Raw genomic sequence first — 20,184 nt, forward strand, 5'->3', positions numbered from 1 at the left:
TCTCGCAATGCATGCTGGGTGTTCAACCAACCGGCGTGCCTGACCCGAAAATTATCAAAGTGGCCGGAGCGCACAGCAAAAGTTTTGTGGCTATTTCCATACCTTTTGATGAAAATCCGACAAAAATTTCGAAAGGAAAGAAGCGCCGGTGTGATTTTGGTAAGGATGCACATTTATTTATGCGTTTTGTTATAAGCTTTTGAATGTATATGGGCGATAACTAGACGAATAATTTTATGCAGGCAACAAAATGGCGTCAGATTGATTACGTGCCCTTGAAAGAAGGGGGACAAACAGTGCTCCAAAATGCATAAAAATTACGTACCCTGTAAATTAAATGGTTACTTTTTGATCCATAAATACTTTCTGAAGATGCATACCCATGTATGAAGTAATTGCATTCTGTTTAGTCGTTGTATTTTGCATTATTGATAATTCATTTGACGACATAATAAAAATGGCGTGTTTCCATGAATCCAGCCACGCCATTTGCGACTTTCATCTTTGTTTTAATGTTTACTTTTGTTTTCGTTTATTAGTTGTTGAAATATTTCATGTACTGTATAATGATAAATAAAATGTTTATTTTATACAAGTATATTGTAATCATGTTATAAAACTTGAATAAATTAATTTAAACATTGTGTGGGGTAATTCCATTCCATGGCATATGATGCACCAATTTGACAGTTAATTGTATTTAAATCAGTCATAAGTACAAGGGTAAGGGCAAGATTCAAACACAAATATTTGTACTGGAGCTTTTTTAGTATGTAACTTAAGACCAAAGAACTATTTTGGATTTCCTGCTTTCATGTCCTAAAAACAAAGGCAGTGGCTAGTCAAACGGCCCCGTACGGGTAGACACGAGGCTACCCGTACGGCTCTGTTCGTATAGCCTTTCCTATAGAGATTTGAATCGTTAATTTAAACCTAAACAAACGCAATGGCGGATAAGTTCGAAATTAGCAATGAATAGGAGACTTAGAGATGTATTTATTACATTGCATTTTACTTTTTTCCCTGACATACTGTCAACTTGCACTGGCGACTAGTTAGAACAACATGCCGCAACATAGACGGTAATAAATAACGTTTCAACAATCAAAGTAATAAAGCAATAAATCAATACCTTTGTGATAACAAATAAGGGTACGTACTGATTATTAACACTATTGTTGTTGTTTTTTTTACTCGCTAAAATTTAACTAGCGAACTGCGGTGATTGCAGGGTCTTCCCCAGGTCATTTAAGCGCCCCTTGCCAGGGTGCTTGAATTTCGAAATCAGAGTCCCCGGGGCGATTGAAATTTTCCGATCAGTGTATTCTTCAGTAAAAGAAAGTGGAGATTGTTAAAAAAAATCAAGGTTTCCCTATCAGTGTATCAATATTCCCTGTTTTAAAAGAGCACTCGGTACCTACTTTCACAAGTAATCGCCATAAACACCACATGGGGTAATGGATAATCCACTGATAAGAGAATAGCATGACGCGCGTATCGATTATTCTAGCCACATTACACAGTCATTTAAATGCTGAAAAGGATGTATCTGGTAACTTTCCAGTCGTCAAACTGTGAATTTCATCGTCCAATCGGTTATGCGAATGCTTATGAGGGCGAGGTTAACTATCGACCATTATTTTTGATTGACGTCGGGCATGAAGTACCGGTAAGAGTTTATCGCAGCTTAATTAGCAAGAAGTTGTACCATTTGAGTAATTTAAAACCGGTAATTAGTACAGTACAGAACATTAAAGACGGTTTCGGGCATCATCATCACACCTTTTTACTGTAAACAAGTGTTACATATGACTCGTAATTAATACGAGAAATGAATTGCAAGCGGTTAACAATTGATTATTATAGCGAGTAAGTTGTGCAAATGACATCCGGTTACAATTATGTGATAACAATTTATTTAATTCCAGTACATGTATATTTCAACATGTCCATTTATAGAAATGATTCACCTCGTTTTTCTGACATTTATTCGACACGTTATGTTCTTTAACAAATTTTCGTTGAATTAATTACGCACACTTGTAGATGTTTCGTCCGATAATCGATAGTTAGTAGACTGATGATGGCAACCGGCCGTGATCCTCGTGGACAACTTGAATTTCATGCATAATTCCGTCAAAACATTCATTCGCCTCGTAAAGTGTTTAAACAAATTATCGTTGAATTTATAACGCAACGGTTAATATTTGTTGAAATCTCAAATGGGAATAATTAAATTTGTAATCCGAATTCCATTCCCGTAAGTCGATGTTAATGCGTTTTTAAGCCGAAACACACTTCCGAATGTAAATGTTACCGCAACGTTAAATATTTTTGCTTCAAATTAGCAGTGCAAATTTATTTTGTGTCGAATCTTTTCCTCAATTAAAAAGAGCGCAAAAATTATGCAACATGTACAACGTCGCGTCTATTGCATACAAATGGCGTGTATTGAGCGTTTTAACAAGCGCACAACAGGTCAGGGGATTGACGCATATTCAGAGGCAATATTTCATCAAATCTATAAATAGTCACTTAAAAAATGGCAAGGTTTGTGTTAAAGAAATAACTGAAAGCTTTTATCATAAATATTTACCAGAAAGAGATTGATAAAAACGGAGTAAACGGGATTATCGGGTAATAAATAGAAACTTGAAAAAAGTAAGTATACAGTAATAGAGTCGGGTTGAAACGGATGTATTGGGGAATCGTTCGAGTCGGGATTTTACTATCTGTGCGGAAAAGTTTTAAAACAATTAAACAATATAAAAAAATATATTTTTTAATGACTGGGGGATTTTTTTGAAGAGTCATAGCGCACCAAATGACGTCTTTTGACGCTGTTTTTCTTTGAGTTATAACGCACCACAGAACGTGAATTGACACATTAAATTAAAAAAAAAATCAACCCACTCCCGCTCTGCCCCGGGGCGCCTGAAAAAATTCCTGGGGAAGGCACTGGATTGGGAGCTATTAGCGAAGATGTAACTGACACATTTATTGAACTCGATTCCACCATTACGTAGTTTTATATAAGAAAGCAAATAATCAACTTTTTATATAATTTAACATCACTTAAAAATATTTAAAAAAATTAACCCGTCAAATTGAGTGTTTGTGTAATTGCTAAAAATGTGTGCGCTATGGTACATTAACAAACATACGTAACTATCAGTATTTGAGATCATAATACTTAGTTAATTTGCATTCGTGTCCTTTATTTTACCCACATTTTTTAATTGTAAAATGAAAATCAAGCAATACTACCTCGGCTATAAACGTTTGTTGACAGGATTCAGGGGACAAAAATATTTCTAAACTGCACTCGTCCTGCAGGACAAGTGCATTAACATTTTCACTCGTCCTGCAAACACATGCACTTGTCCTTCAAAGTATGTGTGAAATAAAGATTGCTGATATGACTAATAAAGTTTCCTATATCACTGCTAAAATGCTGCTTACTCAGTTATTCATGCCTGCTGATCACAAAAGAAATGTTAAGCATTGAAATAAGTTAGATCTACTTTATTTATGAGGAACACAAAATAACTAAATGAAGACTCGCGTGTTTCCGTTTCGGAGCGTTTGAACATCGCTCCCACCAACTTTAATGTCAGACATTTTTCAGACAAAATTCAGACTGGTTTCAAACCGTACTTCACAGTTAAACAATTCTTTAAAGATCAATACTAACAGTAAATGCAGTCGGATGGTTCCCTGTCAACATGGACGCGCAAAGTTTACACTAAATAGCCAATATTTACTCGGGAAACAGTCTCGCATAACAACGCGCACCTGCTGTTTGAAATTTACAATTACAATTTCAGGTTCATTCGCATTCTCCTTTCGGAATAGATATGCTTTAAGAAAATGATTTTATTTAATGAAAACGAGTCTTTCTGGTCAGAAAATACATTTTTAACATCAGTTTTTTTCACTCGTCCTGTAGGACAAGAGCTATAGGGAAATTCACTCGTCCTTTCAAGATTTCACTCGTCAATACGAGCGGACGAGTGGAATTTTTGTCCCTGGGATTAATTAATCATTCTTGTGTATTTGCAGTCTGGTTTTTGTTTCATCGTGGTGGAAATCCGAGTCGTGCATAGTATATAAAGGGTGTAAACAAGTGAGATATGAAAATGTAAATTTATTTCGCAAAACAACAATTACAACAATCAATAGAAATCACAGTTATGGAGTATATAAATAGGAATTGTACATGCAAATATCGAATTTAAACAATAAATATATAGTAAATAATCTTCACTAAGTCAATGAAAATTGCGACATCACAATGAGAAAAGTGTATAACACAACAAATACAAGGAAACTTAAGGTAGCGCACCTCTAATGATTTCCCGCGATTTCTTCGAAGGTTGAAGAGCCTACTAATAGGTGCCGTAGCCTAGTGGTTAAGGCGATAGACTAGAAATCTTTTGGGATATTCCCGCGCAGGTTCGAATCCTGCCGACGACGTATACTTTTTTGCGACGCGTTTTATTTATTTTCTAACGTAATTTGATTTAATATGGCATATAAGCTTTATTTATTGTTAAATATGTTGCAATTTTTATGCACATTCTTCAATTATTAAAATTAAAACAACGTTATGGCGAAATTGGGTGATTTACTGTTGAAAATACGAACCATACATGTTGCATTTTTATTTTTATTTCAAAAAGTAAACGGTAAATCTGTCTATTTCTTGGTATTTTTGCTGTATATAGTGTTTCTATAAAAACTAAGTTTAAAATATGACTTAAATGATACTATTTTGAATTTTATGACACTTTGTAACCGACCCAATTTTTACTTGGCTGAAATCACTTACATTTCATGGCGCTCTTCCATAGATAAAAATTTGTAAAAAATAAATGTCTGTAAAAGAATACTTATTTCAACTTGTTTAAACTTTAAACACCTTTACAGCATCTGTACACACCAACTGCATGCCCATATTAGGAAATTTGAATGAATTATGGAACTTTTATATACCCCAGGGGTGAAAATAAACTGGACAAAAGCCGAGCGTGGGGGTGGTTTTGAAAAAATCGGTATATTTTTTTAAAAAGCATGGAAAGCCTACCTACAAATTTGCATGTAGTTCAGTGAAATGATGCTGATTAAGAAAATAATTACTTAGATTATATTTGGATATGTGCCCATTAGAGGTGCGCTACCTTAATGTAAAAATGATAAAACGAGAAAAGGGAATGGGAAACGTAAATTGACAAATTTTTTAAAAAGTATTAATGAACGAAAACAATATGATTTTATTGCTTTCAGATAATAGCACTTGACAAAAGCATATACAACACAAAGTTATATACCCTATTTTCACATTATGAGGCGGCATTTCACGACAAGTAATGTCGACTATGCAAACAAATAAATCATCGGAACGACAATGATTGTTTTTTTAAGTCGTACTTACATATTCAAACTTTTATTATCCCCGCCAAATTTTTTTTTCGGAGAGGATAAAGTAATTGGTCCTGTCCGTCTGTCCGTCCGGCTGAAACTTTGTCCGAAGCATAACTCCAAATCTATTCAATGTATTTACTTTAAACTTAGAATATAAACAGATGGCAACTAGCAGAAGTGCAGTGACCAAGAACCATAACTCTATCTACCTTAGTTTTTAAATTATCTCCCCTTTTATATAATTTTAAAGTAAATGTTTTGTCCGGAGCATAACTCTTTATCTACTGAAGGGATTTACTTAAAACTTCAAACTTAATCAATGCTGCATTACCTGAAAATGTAAGTACTATGTTGAAGAGCCCTATGGATTAAGCATTAAAGAGGAATATTTAGGGTATACAAAATAAAGGGAAAGACATATATTTTGTAGCATTGATCAAATGGACTTTGAATAGGAGTGAAGATATCAGATCTAGTATAATGCAATTACTGGAAAAAAAATAATGTGCTTTTAGCATATTGGGAGACATACATGTAATTTTAAGGCTTTGTACCTTTTATCAGTGGTTTGTATGTGCTTTATATATTGGTTTATAAGGTAATTGTGCCAGCTATTTTCTGTGATATATGGCGGTAACTTTATGTATGACGTAATTGTTAACCCACTGTTTCAGTGTATTGAGCTCTGTCGGATTTGCTGTCCATCAAGAAGAGAAAACTGTTGCTTTAGGTAGGTACATTTAAAGAGTCTGTCTCTGAGTTGTTTAGTGGGGAACTTCATTAAAACACTTAGTAATTGATTAAAGCTAAAAGATAATGAGCTTGATAGGGATATGATCATAGAATTGCAAATTTAATTTCTGAATAGTTTGTCAGACCTGGGTATAAAAGTGTGTTAAAAGCTGCAAGATACTGAAAATGTTATTACCACTTGCCCCAAGACTTGTGAAAAAAATAGATAAGTTGTTATGTTTTTCGCAAAAAAATGGGGAATATGTGCTGATTCTAATTTTGATGGACTTGTGCAAGTTAGATAGGAATTGAGCAGCCTCGTATGTGATTATCCCTTTCCAACATGGAAACAAGGTGAAAATGGCTATGTGCAAACAGCATAAAACCAGAACAGCCTGCGAGTAACTGGCAGTCTGTTCCGGTTTTTATGCTGTTTGCTGCTCATCAGTATCTAAGGGTTGGAAATGAAGCCTTTAAATTTTGAATCTAGTAAGAAAGGTCATTAATTCAATGTAACTTTCTATGGGACTACAAATGCGTCAAAATACGTATCTAAGTGGTAAAGGGTTATCATGTGGAGGTGTGTCACCTCTTAGGTAAAGGTCAAGGTTACACTAAAGCCCATATGTCAAACATGTGAATTGTTCAGCTTTTTAAATATTTACAGACATTATTGGTTATGCAGGGTTCCCAGCCAACCTGGAAATCAGGAGAACCCTGGAAAAAGTCAGGTCATTTGGGAAAAGTTACTGAAATCATAAAAAAAATCGGGCTTTGAAGTATACATGTAACTTAGAAGACTATAATTTAATACCTACTTCTTTCTCTAGGATGGCTGTGAGGGTTGATGGGACGCCATTGCTATGAAATTACATAAATATAATACATGTTATTGTCTGCAACTGCCATTTTTTGAGGGTGTCTAAAACAAGAAATAGGTGGAAATTATTATCCTGGATTTTTTATTTTTCATCGGAAAAATCAGGAAATTTTGTTCATACAAAAAGCTGGGAACCCTGTTATGGGCTTAACATGCTTCAGACATGCATCTTGCTAGTGTCCAACTTGTAGTGGTGTTTCAGTAGAGGTTTACAAGAGTCTACAGCAAGTGAGTGAGGCAGTTCCACCTTTGATCATGGCAGACCAGCTGCAACAGCAGGTATATTCAACAAGGGACATGTATTTTTATTGACAGCACCCAAGGGCTATATGTGTACGATCATACATGACACTTGAAAAAATTGTTGTGGAACTGAAGTACATACAAACCAATATGTATTTTAATTTATTTTTATGCCCCCCTTCGAAGACGAGGGGGTATATTGTTTTGCACATGTCGGTCGATCCGTCCACCAGATGGTTTCCGGATGATAACACATATGTTGGTTGCAAGCCAAAAAAAAAAGTTGCAACTAAATTTTGTTGAAATATCTTTGGTAAAAAAAAAAGTTGCAACTAAAATTTGTTGAAATATCTTTGGTAAGGCAGCGCCAAGTTGTTTCCCAAAAATAACAATATAGTTTAAAAGAAATGAATTTTCAGTGCTGACCAGGGATCATATTTTTTTCGGTTTTATCGGTCCTAGACCGATTGGGGTCATGAAAGACCGATAAAAATCCCAAAGAGTCGGTCCGATTCTGTTTGCTAAAATTCCCACAAGAAATCGATTACGCAGTGCACATGCTAGCATACCCTAATAACATTCTTATCTCGATTAGGTGTGATAAACCATTCACTGCAGTCTCTAAACCGGTCAGGACCAGTCTATTGCACGTCAGCCGACTAGTATCAGCGTATGACCCCAAACAACGAAGATTCGCGCGGTTGTGTATTAGTCAAGCTTGAATAACCCAGTGTCAATATCAATCGATAATTTCACTGGCTTATACCTAGCACACTAAATGGTCCATAATGTGTGCTCGTCCACAATAAAATCTTTGACAGTTACTTCGGAGATTAAAACCTCGATGTTATCCTCGTGGAAATTGTGCATTTCATGCATGATACAGTCAGTAAACTTTCATATGAACAAAGAAGAAAATCGGATATTCTGCAATAATTGTGGGCGGACCTTATACACTGATGGCACGCACTGTAACTAAACAAAACATGCCGATACATTTTCCACCAGCGTAATAATCCGGCAATAAATGAATGAAAGTTGCGGTTTTGATTGACAGAACAGCCGAAAGTTATTTTTATGGGCGGAACTTCACATAAAATATTACACAAGAAAAATAATATACATTGTATAAATCTTTAGTAAAAATCGTGTTAGAATCGAAATAATTTGTGTACTTTATTGTTTGTTGTTGATTAACCCACGACCGGAAGTTAAGATGCATGGTTTTTAATCACTCGTGCTTCGCACTCGTGATTTAATCCCTACGCATCTTAACTATTGGCCGTGGTTTATTCGACAACAAACTTTAAGGTACACGAATTGTTTTTCAACTATTTGGTTTTATTATTGCCAGTAGCCAATCTACGCACAGACATTGTTAGATTCAATGCATGTGTGTAAGCTATTATCGAGTCGACAATGATTTAAAACATCGGTATAGACTTACACAGATTAATAATATTGACAATGATGAAGTCAGATAAAACAGTTACCGAAACAACAATTTAATAGCTAATGATAAAACCAATTGAGAAAACTCGTATGTTCCGTTTAAAAAAATGCTTAAGGCAATTTAACTTGTACATTATTATACCCTCTTCATGAATGGCAAAATCAATGTTATATATTTTAACTTTATTTGTCATAATTTCGGATACAAATTTTCGGACACTTTTTCCCCATTTAAATCCAGACCGATTGATGTTGCTGGAAAATATGATCCCTGGTGCTGACATACATTTTTAGCTCAACTATTATATATGAAACCCCGGCTTGAGCGTTAGCGTGAGTGTGCAAATATTAAAGTTTTTGTACCAACCCAAATATTTCCTATGTTCCTTGACATATTGCTTTAATATTTTGCATACTTCTTTACCAACATGACCCCAACCTATAAACAAGAGCAGACAACTGTATCAAGCATTTTTTAAGAAATACGGCTTTTTTTTCACTTAGAATATGCATATTATTGATAAATCTATGTTAAAGTTTGCATACCACCTCAAATATTTTCAATGTCCCTTGACATATTGCTTTCATATTTATGCCCCCCTTCGGAGAAGAGGGGGTATATTGTTTTGCTCATGTCGGTAGGTCGGTTTGTCCGTCCAACAGATAATTTCCGGACGATAACTCAAGAACGCTTACGCCTAGGATCATGAAACTTCATAGGAACATTGATCATGACTCGCAGATGACCTTTATTAATTTTGAGGTCACTAGGTCGAAGGCCAAGGTCACAGTGACTCGAAATAGTAAAATGGTTTCCGGATGATAACTCAAGAACGCTTACGCCTAGGTTCATGAAACTTCATAGGTACATTGATCATGACTTGCAGATGACCCCTATTGATTTTCAGGTCACTAGGTCAAAGGTCAAGGTCACAGTGACTCGAAACAGTAAAATGGTTTCCGGATATTAACTCAAGAAGTCTTACGCCTAGGATCATGAAACTTCATAGGTACATTGATCATGACTGGCAGATGACCCCTATTGATTTTCAGGTCACTAGGTCAAAGGTCAAGGTCACAGTGACTCGAAACAGTAAAATGGTTTCCGGATGATAACTCAAGAAGTCTTACGCCTAGGATCATGAAACTTCATAGGTACATTGATCATGACTGGCAGATGACCCCTATTGATGTTCAGGTCACTAGGTCAAAGGTCAAGGTCACAGTGACTCGAAACAGTAAAATGGTTTCCGGATGATAACTCAAGAAGTCTTACGCCTAGGATCATGAAACTTCATAGGTACATTGATCATGGCTGGCAGATGACCCCTATTGATGTTCAGGTCACTAGGTCAAAGGTCAATGTCACAGTGACTCGAAACAGTAAAATCGTTTCCGGATGATAACTCAAGAATGCTTAGGCCTAGGATCACGAAACTTCATAGGTACATTGATAATAACTGGCAGATAACCCCTATTGATTTTCAGGTAAAAGGCCAAGGTCAAAGTGACTCAAAACAGTAAAATGGTTTGCAGATGATAACCCAAGAATACTTAGGCCTAGGATCATGAAACTTCAAACGTACATTTATCATGACTGGCAGATGACCCCTATTGATTTTCAGGTCACTAGGTCAAAGGTCAAGGTAACAGTGACAAAAAACGTATTCACACAATGGCTGCCACTACAACTGACAGCCCATATAGGGGCATGCAAACAGCCCTTGTTTGCAAACTTCTTTACCAACATGACCCCAATCTATAAACAAGAGCAGACAACTGTATCAAGCATTTTGTATGAGTTACGGCCCCTTTTCCATTACAATATGCATATTACTTTAGTTACATTGCCATAACTTCTTTATTTATGATCAGATTATATTAATACTTTGACAAAACAACACTTACCTGAATACCACAATGGACATTACAGCGATTTTCCTCCTTCTTTATTAAGTACCGGTAAACGGCACTTTCCCAATTACGAAAAAAATACAAATTTCCCAATTGCTGTCCTTAAATTCCCAATTAAAGGTAAAAAAAAAAAAAAAAAAAAATTTTTTTTTTTTTTTTTTTTAAGCAACATTTAGTTAGTTTCCCTTTGCAGCTCTATAGCTTGAACCTAGGTTTATATAATATTGACAGCTTGAAAACAGTTGGTTATCAATTTAAAGTATTTGGGAGCAAAAAATCAAATACACCAATTTCCCAATTTGAGGTTTTCACCTACTCGATTTTTCCCAATTTTGAGGTTTTCACGACTCGATTTTTCCCAATTGGACCGGTACGGGTACTTTTCCCAATTGGACAAGGAAAATCGCTGCATTACCCAAACAATACCCCACGCCCCAACCCAGAATCCCTGCCCCCCCCCCCCCCCAAAAAAAATATATATATTTTTTCCTTTTTTTTTTTTGAAAGATCATCTAATAAATGACATCACCCCACATCATACCCTATACCCCCCTCTCGACCCCCCCTACCCCCTAAAAAAAAAAAAATATTTTTTTTTCCCTTTTTTATGCCCTCCTTTGAAGAAGAGGGGGTATATTGCTTTGCACATGTCGTCGGTCTGTCGATCCGTCCACCAGGTGGTTTCCGGATGATAACTCAAGAACGCTTGGGCCAAGGATCATGAAACTTCATAGGTACATTGATCATGACTCGCAGATGACCCCTATTGATTTTGAGGTCACTAGGTCAAAGGTCAAGGTCATGGTGACCCGAAATAGTAAAATGGTTTCCAGATGATAACTCAAAAACACTTACGCCTAGGATCATGAAACTTCATAGGTAGATTGATCATGACTCGCAGATGACCCCTATTGATTTTGAGGTCACTAGGTCAAAGGTCAAGGTCACGGTGAACCGAAATAGTAAAATGGTTTCCGGATGATAACTCAAGAACGCATACGCCTAGGATCATGTAACTTCATCGTTAGATAGATCATGACTCGCAGATGACCTCTATTGATTTTGAGGTCACTAGGTCAAAGGTCAAGGTCACGTTGACCCGAAATAGTAAAATGGTTTTCGGATGATAACTCAAGAACGCCTACGCCTAGGATCATGAAACTTCATAGGTAGATTGATCATGACTCGCAGATGACCCCTATTGATTTTGAGGTCACAAGGTCAAAGGTCAAGGTCAGGGTGACCCGAAATAGTTAAATGGAATCCGGATGATAACTCAAGAACGCATACTCCTAGGATTATGAAACTTCATAGGTAGATTGATCATGACTCGCAGATGACCCCTATTGATTTTGAGGTCACTAGGTCAAAGATCACGGTGACCCGAAATAGTTAAATGGTTTCCGAATGATAACTCAAGAACGCTTACGCCTAGGATCATGAAACTTCATAGGTACATTGATCATGACTGGCAGATGACCCATATTGATTTTCAGGTCACTAGGTCAAAGGTCAAGGTCACAGTGACAAAAAACGTATTCACACAATGGCTGCCACTACAACGGACAGCCCATATGGGGGGCATGCATGTTTTACAAACAGCCCTTGTTTATTTGTGAAAGATCGTCTAATAAATTATTGAATGTGAACAATTTCCCCATGATGGCTTATGTTATACTGTCAAGCACTCGAATAGTCGAGCGCACTGTCCTCTGACAGCCCTTGTATTATCCCCCACCAGTTTCACCGGAGGGGACTTATGGTTTTTGCTCTGTGTGTCTGTCTGTCTGTGAGTCTGTCACACTTTTCTGGATCCTGCAATAACTTCAAAAGTTCTAAATATTTTTTCATGAAACTTAAAATATGGATAGATATGCAATATGGACCTTATGCACATCATTTCATTTTGCTCCTATGTCAAAAATTCTGGTTGCTATGGCAACAAATAGACTAGAAATACTGCTAAAAATGGTGGTTTTCTGGATCCTGCGATAACTTTAAAATTCTTCATATTTTTTCATGAAACTTGAAACATGGATAGATGGCAATATGGACATTATGCATGCCATTTCATTTTGTTCCTATGTCAAAAATTCTGGTTGCTATGGCAACAAATATAAAAACATTAATAAAAAAAAATCTGACTATGGTGGAGCCGGAAGGGGACATTTATTGCTTGGCAATAGTCTTGTTTATAATTATAACCCCTGAAACAATGGATGGGGGTTGATATGAGTTGCTCTTTTTGGTTAGCTTGTCAACAGCAAACTCAAGTGAATGAATTGAATCTTGATGTTTTTGTCATGAAGTGTGGATTTGCAAAACACCTTTTTGATGCCCTGTGATTTGCATGTTCCTGTGTTATGTGCATTTAATTAATTTAATTTTAACAGCTTATAATTATTTATGAGTACTTCCAAACCAGCAATTTTGTTCGCGCAATTGTGAAAAGTACCCAGGCCTTTTCCTTTCCATTTTTGGAAAATGCCACACGGGAATTTTGGGAATTTCGCATCGTAAAAAATCTCATTTTGTGGGAAAACCCCCGCAAAACTGGCTCAATTGGGAAAAATAATTGTATGTAAATAGTGTTTCTTATATTTCAAAGAAGCCGTTTACTGGTAAATAACGACTATTTTGTAACCATTTTATTAAGATTTTACAAAATATTATGAACATTTGTGATAAGTGTACATTACCATGCCTATGTTAATAAATATAAACAAACTTGGCGTCAGTATTAGAAATTTCTAAACCAAACTGTCAAACAGTAACAAGAGAATAACAATTACAGATGCATGCGTAGCATCATCCCCCAAGTATATTTTGTCTGTGAAATAGTATTACAATGTTTAAGATAACAGCATTAACAAATATAATCTGTAAAACAAGGCCTTTCTTTCAACAAAATTGTTGGCGTATTTGAGAATCTTTTTTTCTTATTTTTGCAACGTAATATTTGCTGTTGTGAGACACCATTTTGATGATTAATGATTACCTGCACAGTGAGCGCCCTATTGATCGATACAAAGCCGGGCTCAAAATAAGCGGGTTTAGTTTGCGGATTAAGGTAACTTTATTTTGCCCATTTTTAGCAGCCGAAAAAAATCAACTTTGCAATCGTTGGAATTGGGGATTTTTGTTCAATTGGGAAAAAAACAACCAGATTTGCATTGGGAATGGGGCCTATATTTAGACCCGTGGCATAGGGCGGAAAAGGCCTGGTACTTGAACCAAACCAATAGCAAAAATTTAGCACTGAAATTGGGAAAATATGCATCATTAAATCTTATGATTGGGAATTATTGGTCTTCTCAATTGCCACGTATAAATTGCACAAACCAATTTAATAAATTATTTGGAAATATTCAGTTTTAGTGCTCAGTTTATTTGTTCACTTGCAGAAAATGCACTTTTAGAACGAAATAGACACTATTTTCCTTACTTCTGGGATTTTTTCAGACGGATATTTGGAATGTAGTTTTTCTCAATTGGGAAAGTACCTTTTACGGGTACTTTGTAAAGAAGGAAATAAATTGCTGCAAGCAGACATGGGTGTTATAGAAGAGACACTATGGTTATGAGCATTTCTCTGTTTGATCCCAAGCTCATTTCACGCAATTGACATTGGCACTTTGACCATGCAAGTTGAAAATCTTACATTATTATCCCCCCGCCAAAGGCGGAGGGTTATTGTTTTGGCGTTGTCCGGCCGGCCGTCCGACTGGCACTTTTGTGTCTGGAGCCATATCTTTGGAGTGCTTTGGCAGATTTCATTATCCCCACGCTTTTTGAAAAAAAGGTGGGGATATTGTGGTGATCTCCGCCGTCCGTCCGTCCGTCCGTCCGTCTGTCCGTCCGTCTGTCCGTCCGTCCGTCCTGGCCACTATCTCCTCCTACACTAAAAGCACTAGAACCTTGAAATTTACACACATGGTAGCTATGAGCATATGTGCGACGGTGCACTATTTGGAATTTTGATCTGACCCCTGGGTCAAAAGTTATAGGGGTTGGGGTGGGGCCGCGTCAGAAATTATCACTCATTTTTTTAGGTTATTTTACATTTACTTCTTTATTTCTACACCGATTCACTTCAAATTGATACTGGACCTCACCTATGACAATACGGTCAATCTCAACCATGCATGGCCCCATTCCCAACCCTGGGGCGCCCCGCCCACATAGGCCACACCCACCAAAAATTTCCATTTACTATAATTTTTTCATTTCTACACGGATTCACTTCAAATTGATACTGAACTTTTGTTATGACATTAGGGTCAATCTCAACTATGCATGACCCCAATCCCAACCCTGGGGCGCCCGCCCACATAGGCCACACCCACCAAAAAAATCCATTTACTATAAAAAAAATTTAGGTTATTTTACATTAACTTCTTCATTTCTACACTGATTCACTTCAAATTGATACTGAACCTCTCTTATGACAAAACGGTCAAACTCAACTATGCATGGCCCCGTTGCCAACCCTGGGGCGCCACGCCCACATAGACCACACCCGCCCAAAATTGCCTTTTACTATAATTTCTTCATTAATACACTGATTCACTTCAAATTGATACTGAACCTCTCTTATGACAATACGGTCAATCTCAACTATGCATGGCCCCATTACCAACCCTGGGGCACCCCGCCCACATAGGCCACACCCTCCCAAAATTGCCTTTTACTATAACTTCTTTATTTTTACACCCATTCACTTCTAATTGATACTGAACTTCTCTTATGACAATACAGTCAATCTCAACTATGCATGGCCCCATGATCAACCCTGGGGCGCCCTTGGGTCAAACATGCGGCGTGGGGATACGCGTCGGCCTCTGCCGCGCCATTTCTAGTTGAAACTTGGTACGAGTATATATATGGATAAGAGGATGATGCACGCAAAATAGCATTGTACACCATCTGTTAATAACGAAGTTATGGCCCTTTGTATCTTGAAAAAATACTTTTGTCTGTGACAAAGCTCTAGTTTGGTGGGGGATATCAATTCAACGAATTTGCTTGTTTTATTACAAATTCAATGTATATTTATTCTTATATTGTTACTTCAACCCAAGAAAAATACTTAAAAAAAATGAGCAAGCCTTATTCAAAATTAACGAGTGCAGAAAATGTGTAATCATTATTAAGTAATACAAAATTACTGTTTTTATTGTAGGAGTTCTTTAATGGAAATGCTGAGATGTACATGCAGACTAGCCAACCTGGTAAGGCTTTATTAACATGAAGAGGCAAACCCTTTAACTTTAATGTATTTAAAAATCATTAGTCGATCATCAAAGACTAAACGGAGTGAAAGGTTACATCTGTTGTCCTTAATAATAACCGGGATATCCTGCAGTATTCAGGAAATGATTATTTCAGGTTTTCAAGAGGGCTTTATTTTCCTTTTTTCCCCTACCTCATACCTCACATTAGCATGGTGAGCTAATATAGTCACCCAAAGTCTAGCTGTGTGTGTTGTAGAGTTGTCCATGTACTTTGTTAGAATTCTAGAGGCAATATTTTTATGAAATCTTGACGGTTACAATATTTATCTTTACAATATCTTCGGTCGAGTTTGAAGTTGTGTGCATCCAAAAACCAGCTTACTTGGTTAAATCTTCGAAAAATCTTGTTACCAGTCCTGATAACATGTTTGACTCAATGTTAATGATACTTGGTAAGAATGATAATCTTGTCAAAATATTATTTAATAGACCGAATTTGAATCTGGGTCTCATTTTTATGCTCCCTTAAAATTTATTTTGGGGGGAGCATATAGTTGCCGCTTCGTCTGTCCTTTCATCCGTATGTCTGTGTGTCCGTCCGTTCACAATTTTTGTCCATGTTTTTTCCTAGCAACTAATGACCAGAATTCAATGAAACTTTATGGGAAGCTTCACTACCAAGAGGAGATGTGTATATTATCAGCGGGTTCTGGTCGGATGATTTTTCACAGAGTTATGGCCCTTTGAAATTTTCCATTAACTGTACATATAGTGCAATTCTTGTCCGGGCTATTTCTCAGCAACTAATGACCGGAATTCAATGAAACTTTATGGGAAGCTTCACTACCAAGAGGAGATGTGCATAATATCAGCGGGTTCTGGTAGGATAATTTTTCACAGAGTTATGGCCCTTTGAAATTTTCCATTTACTGTACATATAGTGCAATTTTTGTCCGGGCTATTTCTCAGCAACTAATGACCGGAATTCAATGAAACTTTATGGGAAGCTTCACTACCAAGAGGAGATTTTTTTTCTCTGTGACCTTGAACTTAGGGTCCGCGTTTAGGTTTCGAAATCTGCGTTTAGGTTTCAATAAATGCTCATAATTCTATGTCCCTTGAGATATAACCTTCATATTTGGTATGCATGTGTATATGGACAAGGCCTTTCCATACGCACACAAATTTTTACACCTGTGACCTTGACCTTGAACTTAGGGTCCGCCTTTAGGTTTCGAAATCTGCGTTAAGGTTCGAAAAAAGCTCATAACTTCTATCAAGCGTTTATAGGGGGCATAAGTAATCCTATGGTGACAGCTCTTGTTTAAAATAGAAAATGTGTAACCTGACTTTCATTCATTGTATGTGAATGTTTTCACAATTAGGGCTTATTATGCATTGTATATTCTTGTTTTGTCCTTATAGGTTTAGTGCCTTCCATGACTCAGCCTGTTAACAAGGCAGCTGGAAATGTTGAGGTATGATGAATTCTTTTAATCTTAATTTTGTCTTTTGTTGAGGTTGTTCCATAAGCACCTTTTAAGCTCACATTAGTCGTGAAGTGCTCATGGGGATTTATTGTAGTCTCCATATGTCAGAATTTGTGTGGGGCCTACTTTAAGATCTTTATTGTCCCCTACCATTGAAACCGGAGGGGACTTATGGTTTGCGCGCCGTGTGTCAGTCTGTCAGTCAGTCAGTTTGTCAGTCAGTCCGTCACACTTTCCTGGATCCTGCAATAACTTTCAAAGTTCTTCATATTTTTTCATGACACTTGAAACATGGACAGATGGCAATATGGAGATTATGCACGTCAATTCATTTTGTTCCTACGTCAAAAATTGTGGTTGCTATAGCAACAAATATTAAAAAAGTAATAAATAAATAAATTTACTGACTTGGGTGGAGTTTCACCGGTAGAGGACAATATTGCTTGGCAATCTCTGAATCTCTTGTTACACTAGAGGCCATCTTTTTCATCCAATCTGAATGATACTTGCTCAGAATCTTGACAATGTTCAGTGCCCCAGATAATTATTTGGGAAATAGAGTTTTCACCCATTGATTTTGAAAAATAGGGTGATTTCATTCTTGAAATAGGGTGAAATTAGTGTTTTTCCCAGGCCATTTTAGCGTGGCGAAAAGCCACGCCGCCCTCCCGGATCGCCACGCTGCCCTTTTCAAAGGCAAATTTCGCCACGCGCCTTTTTTTTCAAAGGCATATTTCGCCAAGCGCCATTATCGATAACATCTTTATTGCCTTACGATCTTACTTGATCCACAAAATCAGCTTCCTTGATTGTGTGACGCTCCGACTGTGCTTGATTTACTCGAGAGACGTCAACGTCTAATCGACTATATTAATTGAGCAGATTTAATCTATAACAGTGCTCAATTGATAGGTAGGTCTTACTGACTGCTCCAAAGCTGTGAATTAGTCATGCGTGAATAACCCCGTGTCAGTATCAATAATGCCGGAGGCTATGTTATACCAAGCGCACTTTTCGCTCGGCATTGTATTACTTCGGAGACTTTTGATGAAAAACTCGATGTTATTCTCGTGGCAATTGTGCATTGCATGCATTATTTAGTTATATCAAAACATATATTTTTCCGCATAATTACATTTAAAATCACAAACAAATTTATTCTTTATCGTTTTCGTCTTTAAGATCATTAGGTCTAATTATTGAAATAATTACTGAGACGTATACTAATTAAACAATATGCGAATCGCGTATACGATTTAACGTTGCTATGCGCACCTGTCGCTTACATCATTTGACATTTTATCAACATGGCGGACTATACAGAATTAAATTGTGACTCGGCAAAAATGGCAAATAGCGTCGTAAACGATCGAATTAACGATGGAGATTATACATTTAGAAGGAATTAATGAAATGTCTGTGATAATCAACGATGCATAAAAATGTTTTAGATAGCAACAACATTATTTATTTATTTGTAAACTACTCTGTGGATGTATGTCACGGAAACGAGTGTTTGCATATTGTTAGCGATCAATTTACTCGCAATGCTATTTTAAATATCTGTCGAGATTATTGTTAGAAAATGGGATAAGACAAACATGGTTTCATTTATATGTTAGTGGATCTGTGTATAATCAGATTCATATGCGTATATTGCTTTATTATGTTTGTCGTGCTGTACAGTTTATTGAAACAGCATGGAACTTAAATGTACATTGCAAGGTAAATATATTAATATAAATCATAGTAAGTTAAATACATCTATGACCATTACATGTGCTTGTTTATATGTTATTTTTTCCACAACTGCTTCTGATGCGATTACATGTTTCCCCATAATTCAGGTATTCAGGGAACGTTTTTGCCCTTTTTTGCCTAAACTGCGCGCTAAAATGCCCTTTTTGAAAGTAATGCGCCATGCCCCTTTGCCCTCCTGGGAAAAACACTAGTGAAATGTTTATAAAAATGCATACCTTAAAATCATTCTTTACTGCCTTACTTCTGTTGAAGCTGCACACTTGTTTTGATTCAATAAAACTGTAAACTATCATAATTAGCTTTAATAAACTGATGTTTTATAACAAATTTAATCCTTGAACTTTCCATTATATAAGCTTTAAACTTAAAAAAATGATGTTAACTGACATCTTTGTAACTGTCAAACATACACGTGTTTTAGAAATTCAAGGCAACCTTTGGCAGAACTTCCATTTTGCATCGTAATAGAAAGAACAGACGCTTTACAAATACATGCACAATGAGCGACGGATTAAGTGAGATTGAAAACTAAATAATTTGATCAGCCACTTTATTTAACTATTAGATCTAGTAAGCGGAGCGTTTGAATAACTTTGACTGTTTTCCTGCCCCGTTATCCAGGCGCTTACTGAATGAAAGTGTCGCTGTGTTATGATAATAATTCCAGAGCTCCAGATAAGGTTTTGTGAAATTCTTAAATTACTACCAGATTTTCAAAAAGAATTCTTAACTCTGAAATTTTATTCTTAACGTTACTACAAAGTTTAGAAAAATAATTGTTTCTTTTTTTAAATGACCTAAAAATAAATAATAATGGTTATTTTCATGCAAAAAAATCCAAATACCAAACTAGCAACTTTATTTATACGAGTTCAACTGTGTCTTTTCAGTATTATACAATTTTATTTTTCAAATACCTTCATATGCCCAAACTGTGCTTAGATTGTATGCCTTAGATGAATTTTTTTACATATTTCACAATTAAAACGGGTCTTTCCTTCAATCTTTTCAACGATTAGCCACGGGACTTGTCCCTTCCACTCGTTCAATGGTT

The 20,184-nt window shown here is 36.4% G+C and overlaps 1 protein-coding gene across 6 annotated transcripts in view; it reads left to right on the plus strand.

The window, feature by feature from the left end:
* Positions 1-20,184, plus strand: part of LOC127877094 (zinc finger and SCAN domain-containing protein 12-like) — a 28,313-nt gene continuing 8,129 nt past the window's right edge. Inside the window, exons 1-5 of one of the 6 annotated variants that reach the window (XM_052422737.1) lie at positions 1-159; positions 6,099-6,154; positions 7,239-7,315; positions 15,828-15,876; positions 17,305-17,357. In XM_052422737.1, the coding sequence (XP_052278697.1) occupies positions 7,292-7,315; positions 15,828-15,876; positions 17,305-17,357 (126 nt within the window). In that variant the 5' untranslated portion in view covers positions 1-159; positions 6,099-6,154; positions 7,239-7,291. Of the gene's footprint in view, positions 160-291; positions 392-6,098; positions 6,155-7,238; positions 7,316-15,827; positions 15,877-17,304; positions 17,358-20,184 lie in introns of those variants that run through there. The other 5 variants (XM_052422736.1, XM_052422738.1, XM_052422739.1 and 2 more) reach the window with 5 other exon arrangements.

Source organism: Dreissena polymorpha, chromosome 4 (assembly GCF_020536995.1).
Source record: "Dreissena polymorpha isolate Duluth1 chromosome 4, UMN_Dpol_1.0, whole genome shotgun sequence".
Taxonomy (NCBI): Eukaryota; Metazoa; Mollusca; class Bivalvia; order Myida; family Dreissenidae; genus Dreissena; species Dreissena polymorpha.